The following is a 7,614-nucleotide window of genomic DNA, read 5'->3' as shown; positions in this document are numbered from 1 at the left end:
TACATTTCAAAATAAAGTCATTTATTGTCAACAACAAACAACAACATGAAGAAACAAAAAGAGGCAGCAGTTTAGATTACACCTCCGTTAAAACGTTTCCAGTTGGTTTGTAAAGGTGTTTTTGTGTGTTTTGGCCTGAGTTTTCACTACATTTACACCATTCTGACCTGACCTGGAGGGGTCACCAGCGTAGGACGTTTTGAGCAACTGGAAATAGTGAATAATTTTTAAACCAGTTAATTCAGTTGATTTAATGTTTCAAACAGGTTATTTTCCCCGATCAATAAGTTTAATTTTCATATGGAATAAATCATGTCCAAAAAAATATAGTATTTGCTAAAGTCAAGGATTGCCACTGAACCACTGTTAACTGGCATTTTAAAATCAGACATTGCATTACCACAGAAAATGTATATCAAATTCATATCACAAAATGTTTTTATTCATGAATTATAAAAATGTAAGTCTGGATAGTGCATTTTTATGCCTGTGTTCAAAATGGGAGTGATAGTTAAAGGGATAATATTGGGAAGTGTTAAGGCACAAAATCATGTTGCAGGCACTCAACATCATACAACACTCAGCAAAGTCACAGTGTTTCAGCAACTTTTAAATAAAACAGTGAATCAGGCATTTTAAAGCTTTTGGTTCCACTGTAGCTGGTCGACATATAAAAACTAAAAAGCCATGCTATTTAGAGTTGATCCAGCTAGGGGTGGTGTTTTTGGCTAAGCCATATGCATTAGCAACATAATTATATCAGTCAAGACGAGTAGAAACACGTGGAATATCAGTAGTGCAGACTATGAAGAGCGCTTGTGTTCTCCAGTATGAGACATTGGGAGGAGGTCATAATGTCCTCCTTGGTGAGGTAATTGTGAAAAAAAAAAACAAACAAAAAAAAAAAAAAAAACAACACAGTTCTATCAGCTAAAATAGGATGTAAACAGGCAGGACAAAATAATAAGTTAGAACGGATTAGCAGTAATATGTCTGCGCAAAGGATAAGAAAACGGTAATTGCTCAGTCTACATCAGTTTAGCAGCACTGATAATGCATATACTGAAAAACATCAAGAACTCACTGATCTATTGCTATGGATATATAAATCTATATATAAATCTAAAAATCTCGGTGACTCAGAAGAGAGTTTCAGCTGATCCACTTCTCTCCATCATTTTCTAATTTTCTTTAGTGTACCTTTCAGTTAAAGTATCAAAATGCTAAATAATGTTACATCGATTTTAGGCTTGTTCTGAGTCTGATTTTAGGATGTCCCGTGTCCCCAAAGCAATGTCTTTTGGATTTGGTGACGAATTTTTAACATCATTGTCCTGTAAGAAAACAGATTCACAAATGGTAAAAGTAACTGATGTGTCAGTTACACAATATTTAAAACAGTGTCTAAAACTGCATCAAACTGTCATCTTCTGTACATTTTTATTTAGTTTATTTAGGAGCTATGACATTTTGTTTACTATGCATCTCTGGTGAATGTTATCTGCTTCTGTGATGTTAAAAATAAAGGACCAAAAGTGTACACCCTACATAATTAAAGAATCAACTGTATTGAAAGCATCAGCTGTATGAAACACTTACATTCTGTGCTGCTGGTTTATATCTCTTGAGGCGACAACAAAACACACCAGCAATTAGAGCCGCAACCACCAGCAAAACAAACACAGCAATAACTATTCCAGCTACAGCAGCTGAAGACAGACCTGAATCTGAAACATCCAAAGACAGTCATTATTACTACAGAGTGAATGATAATCTAACCAGTATTTAACAACAGCTTTGACTGATTTACACCTTTCTACTTTGATCAACATGGTTGAGATATTGAAATATCTTAATCTTAAAATTTAAATCAAGATATTAATTTAACCAATAAATGGCTCTGTCTGCTGTTTTTAGCAACAGTGGTTAAAACAACATCATAGTGCACTGTGAAAACAAAAAGGAAGCTGTATTCAACAGGAAACACTGTTTAATAGAAAACTGAATTATACTCACCAGTGACAGTAACACTGAATCTCTTCACTCTGGTGATGCTGAAGCTGCTGTCGCTGATGTTGATCTGTAGTTTATAAAGTCCAGAGTCTGTGATTCTGGTATCTTTGATGATCAGAGATCCAGTCCGATTTACCTCCAGTCTGTTTCTGAATCTCTCATCTGTATTTTTACACTGAACATCTGTACAGGTTTTATTGGAATCACTAGCAATTTGAGCGATGAGAGTGTCATTAAAATACCACGTCATCACATAATTTGGTTTTCTTATTTCACTAGAATCTAAAGTGAAAGATTCTCTCTTGTTTCTTTTCACTTCTTTTTGTTCAGCAGCAGAAACACCTGAAATACAAATCAACATCTGCTTGATAAGATCTTGCTGCTGATAATAATGACAGACGTCACAACATGAAAGAACTGTGAAGATAAAAGCAACAAGCCCTTTCTTGCATGGTTTTTGTTCTTATTTTTACATGCTGCTTTTTTTTTCCTTTTTTAAACAGATAATAATCTGATGGTCTGATAAGATTAGACATTGTCATCTGCATCTCAACAGCATTTTTTTTTTTTTTTTTTTTTACAAAATTATTCTTTAATGACTTACCATTGACATTAACATTGAAGATTTTTTCACCGCTGCTGCTGCTGATGATCTTCAGTTCATAAACTCCAGAGTCCATGGTTGTGATGTTCATGATGGTCAGAGATCCAGTTTGATTATCCAGTTTCAGTCTGTCTCTGAATCTCTCAGTACCTTCATTACACTGAACATCTGTACAGATAAAAGTGAGTTGGCCATTGATTTGAGCGATGCGAGTGGTGTTGAAATACCATTTAATATCCTCTTGTTGGTTTGTTACAACACCAGTGTGAAAAATGACTGAATCCTTCTCCATCAGAGACACCAACACTTCATCTGATCCAACACTGGATGCAACTGAAGAAAAAAATATAAACCAAACAATACAACACTGCTACAATATTGCTGTGAAAATGTTTTGCTACATATCATGAAGATTTTTTTTTTTCTTTTCAACATTCCACAAGTTCTATAGGGTGAATTCGGGGAATCCGGGACATTTTCTGTTCTAACAAAATTTAGTCAACAGGAAATCACATGAGTTCATTGTGTCACATGAGTTGATTCCACAGACAATGGGGGGAATATGAATTTAGGGACTTTATAAACCAAATGACAAGGGCTAATACCTGTGCAGTTTGCAGCCATTGGTACCATGAAACGTGCAGACAGTGTTTGTTCCCTGAGAAGCCCCAATATGAATAGAACTTGAATAACTGAATTAATAATTTGTTAATTAAATTGTTGCTTGCTGTTGGTTTTAGTTGGTTTTTAAAATGTTAGAAGATAGAAATATTTTTTTTTTTTTTTTCCTGAAATTGAAATACACATTTTCTTATTTCTGTCATTTTTTCATAATGTTTTTTTAAACATTGGTTAAATTGTGTTTTGCATGCATAAAGTATGGTGAGTATTACGCTTTGTAGGCCTAACATATATATATAGATAGATATAGATAGATAGATAGATAGATATTCAAATAAATTGGAGTTTACTGAAAGATGTTTTTTTTTTTTTTTTGTAGCCACACCAGAAGAATGTAGAGATTATGCCCAGAGGAGACATGGCAAAAAAAAAAAAAAAAAATAAAAAATCCATACAATGCAAATGCAATGTCCATACATTTTAAAATAAATTAATTCATTCCAGTCTATTTATTGTCAACAACAAACAACAACAAACATGAAGAAACAAAAAGAGGCAGCAGTTTAGATTACACATCCATTAAAACGTTTGCAGTTGGTTTGTAAAGGTGTTTTTATGCGTGTTTGACCTGAGTTTTCACTACATTTACACCATTCTGACCTGTAGGTGTCACCAGGATGTTTTGAGCAATTGGAAACAGTGAATCATTTTCAAACCAGATGATTCAGTTGATTCAACGTAGTTTAATTTTCACATGGAATAAATCATGTCTAAAACATATGCTAAAGTCAAGGATTGCCACTGAATCACTGTTAACTGGCATTTTAAAATCAGACATTGCATTACCACTGGCATTTTCAAATTCATATCATTGCATTATTCATAAAAATAAAAAAATAAGTCTGGATAGTGCATTTTTATGCCTGTGTTCAAAATGGGAGTGATAGTTAAAGGGATAATATTGGGAAGCGTTTAGGCACAAAATCATGTTGCAGGCACTCAACATCATACAACACTCTGAGCAAAGTCACAGTGTTTCAGCAACTTTTAAATAAAACAGTGAATCAGGCATTTTAAAGCTGGTTTTGGTTCCACTGTAGCTGGTCGACATATAAAAACTAAAAAGCCATGCTATTTAGATTTGATCCAGCTAGGGGTGGTGTTTTTGGCTAAGACATATGCATTAGCAACATAATTATATCAGTCAAGACACGTAGAAACACATAGAATATCAGTAGTGCAGACTATGAAGAGCGCTTGTGTTCTCTAATATGAGGCATTGTGAGGAGGTCCTTCTTTTGGGGTAATTGTGAAAAAACACAGTTCTATCAGGTAAAATAGGATGTAAACAGGCAGAGCAAAATAATAAGAGAAATAATTAGAATGGATTAGCAGTAATATGTCTGCGCAAAGGATAAGAAAATGGTAATTGCTCACTGTTCCTGTCTACAAAAGTTTAGCAGCACTGATAATGCATATACTGAAAAACATCAAGAACTCGCTGATCAATTGCTAGTGATGTTACTATTGCTAGTGTTGGATTATTTTAGTTAATTTATATATAAATATATATATATATATAAAATTGAAATTGAAATCACCATAAAATGTTTCTTAAACATTGGTGAAATTGTGTTTTGCATGCATAAAGTATGGTGAGTATTAGGCTTTGTAGGCCTAATATATATATATATTAAATTAATTTACTTTTTGGTGAAATTGTGTTTTGGCATAAAAATGGTAGTATTAGGTGTAGGCCTAATATATATATATATATATCTCCTCTGGGCATAATCTCTACATTCTTCTGGTGTGGCTAAAAAAACATCTTAGGGATTTCAGTAAACTCCAATGTGTTGATCTAATGTGTTAGATATTGAAATAAATCGCAGAAGTAAAAAGAAAAAATAAATAAATAAATATATATAAAAAAAGTCCCAGATTACTCGAATTCACCCTTTTTCCCACATTAAAAAAGGGAGGCTACATTTAATTTGTTTATACACTGATGTAAATTAACCAGCATTTACTGACGGCGTGATATTTACCAGATTAGTAATAAAACCAATGAAACCGACCTGATCTGCATTTCAACTGCGTCAGGTTCCTTTCTGTATCGTTACAGAATTATGTGACTGTGTTGGGCGACGTTGTCGCAATATCCTAATTCTAGTCACTACTGCACCTTAACAAATAGCCTACGGTCATAAAATTTAGAGTGGTTCAAACCAAAGTCTTACCGTGGTCGAGTAAAAACAAGATCCCTGCAAGCAAATTAAAGGAAGGCTTCATTTTAACACGTTTCCCCTCAGAAAACGAATAGTGATTCTGATTTAAAAAAGCGTTCTGCTTTTCTGCTTTAACAGCGACCCAGTTTTATGAATAGTTTTAAGTGAAAGAAAAACTCAGGAGCTTGACTGCGGTAAAGCCAGCCGCGATTCAGAAAAACAGCGTGCGCGCATATTACAGTGATTAGGAACAACACAGAGAGAACGCGCTTGCAGAGCACTTTTCATTTAGACGCCCAGGACTGAGAGATGCTCGTGAATTTTTACTTGCTTATTTATTTGCATTTCTGCTTTAATATCCGTGTTATTTATTGGTGACTTTGACGGTTGTCTGTTACAACATTTTTTCTTAAATATTCACCTTTCAAATAATTGTTTTATGTAGATGAGTTACAGCAGAAATCGTAGAAAACAGACAAAATAACGTATTTAGTCTTTCTAAATATCAGAATTGATTTTTAATTTGTTTTACTGTTCAAAAGTAACAGTTATTCTTCAATGAATGTTTTCTATAATGAGGTTTGACGTCTGCTTTGAAAGAGAGGGCAAATTAAAAAAAAATGTTCACAATGGAAAAAAAAAAAGTTAAATAAAATGCCTTTATTTCACTCCAGAGACCTATTTTTTATAAATTCTGAAAGTATAAAACGCCATGGTCAGTTTTTATCTCATATGAATAAAAAAAAATTATTTTTCAGATATATAAGATAAGTAATAAGATATTATTACACTTTAGAGGGGTATAAAGACCCCATTTCTAATACGTATAAAAAAACAATGAACAGTTCTTATTCAGGACGTCCCATACTATACGCACACCTCATTTCAAACCATTTTACTGCAGCATTTTGACATGTAGACATTATTAAATAGGGGAAACATATGGTCTGTTGGTATAAGGACATTCCCATACTATATAAAGATATTTTATAATCATATTAATACAGTGTTTTGGAGATATGCGATGTTATTCCACTTGTAACACCTATAGATCCCATTTTTGGAACAGACAAAATGAACACTTGATTGTTATAGAGGACATGCACACTACATGTATTCCTCATTTAAAAACTTCTGAATACAGAAACTATTCTTAAATATAGGCCATTACTTTACTTTCCTTTAATTGTGTTTTTCTTTTTGTCCTTGTGTGTTCTTCCATTGTTCCTAATTGTTTTGGTTTGTTGTCAAGTATTAAATATATACTGTATGTGATTACATCCATGTTTCTATTCATTTGGCCTTTAACCATCCATGACAATGATGAATATTTGATTTTATTACAGGATGAATATAGGATTTTAACACAGAATCTTTAGATTATTGTGCCTTCTCAGCATAGGGAATAACTTAAAGAGCTTTTTAAAAAGATAAATAATATTAAAGAAAATCCACGTTCATCAGGTTCATCAAAAATAAATTTCACATTTATTGTAAGTAATGCAGTAAGAGCATGTTTTTTTAAACAATAAACAATCATTATTAGAACGCACACAAACACAACAATACTTTAATTACTAAAGTCACATGGCCTTGAAACATGGCCCAAAAATGTATATAACATAAATAAAATAAAATAAATAAATACTGGATAGGGAAATAATGCTACTGGAATATTTAGCTACTTCACAACTTTGCTTAATCGGTCTAGTCCTAATCCACCTTACTGAATTCCATGGTTTTCTGTATTAGGACATAATAAAAAAAAATATCTGGTCCTTGGCAAGTTTTAACATTTGGAAAATAAATCTTCAGATAATTATCATCACATGACATATCTGTCAGGATTCATAGACTGTTTTAATCTGTTTCCTTGTGTTTTTCCCCCCTGTGGTTCTTTGTTATGGTTTATTCCTGTGTCTCACCCTTTTGTTCAGTTTGCTTTGGTTTTCCCTTATGCCCATATTTGTACTTCCCCCTCGTTACCTTGATTGTGTACACCTGTCTTATGTTGCCGCTCCCCTTTGCTTCTGTTTAAATAGTCATTTGCTCCAGTTTAGCTTGTCCAGTTTTAATGTTTTGTTGTGTTTGTTTGTTTGTTTGCTTGCTTGCTTGCACCCTGGATTTCTGTTCTTTTATTTTATAAAT

General features: G+C 33.1%; 1 protein-coding gene across 1 annotated transcript; it reads right to left on the bottom strand.

Moving 5' to 3' along the window:
• On the bottom strand, window positions 1–5,693 carry LOC127164230 (uncharacterized). The gene is made up of 5 exons (XM_051108040.1): window positions 5,479–5,693; window positions 2,618–2,950; window positions 2,017–2,355; window positions 1,600–1,727; window positions 1–1,334 (listed from the first exon to the last, which is right to left on the bottom strand). The coding sequence occupies exons 1-5, from the start codon at window positions 5,528–5,530 to the stop codon at window positions 1,245–1,247; spliced, it is 942 nt and encodes a 313-aa protein (XP_050963997.1). The 5' UTR covers window positions 5,531–5,693; the 3' UTR covers window positions 1–1,244.
• Between the last annotated feature and the right edge of the window lie 1,921 nt (window positions 5,694–7,614).

This window comes from Labeo rohita, chromosome 4 (genome assembly GCF_022985175.1).
Source record: "Labeo rohita strain BAU-BD-2019 chromosome 4, IGBB_LRoh.1.0, whole genome shotgun sequence".
Classification (NCBI taxonomy): Eukaryota; Metazoa; Chordata; class Actinopteri; order Cypriniformes; family Cyprinidae; genus Labeo; species Labeo rohita.
The sequence above is the reverse complement of the archived record's forward strand: the minus strand, read 5'-3'. Positions and strand labels throughout refer to the sequence as shown.

What these genes read in the sequence shown, in the direction of transcription:
- LOC127164230 (XM_051108040.1), bottom strand. Translation starts at nt 5,530, where the DNA reads ATGAAGCCTTCCTTTAATTTGCTTGCAGGGATCTTGTTTTTACTCGAC. An exon ending in ATTCAGTGTTACTGTCACTG is followed by an intron (nt 1,728 to 2,016) that starts GTGAGTATAATT and finishes TGGATGTTTCAG; the next exon opens with ATTCAGGTCTGTCTTCAGCT. An exon ending in ATAAACCAGCAGCACAGAAT is followed by an intron (nt 1,335 to 1,599) that starts GTAAGTGTTTCA and finishes GTTTTCTTACAG; the next exon opens with GACAATGATGTTAAAAATTC.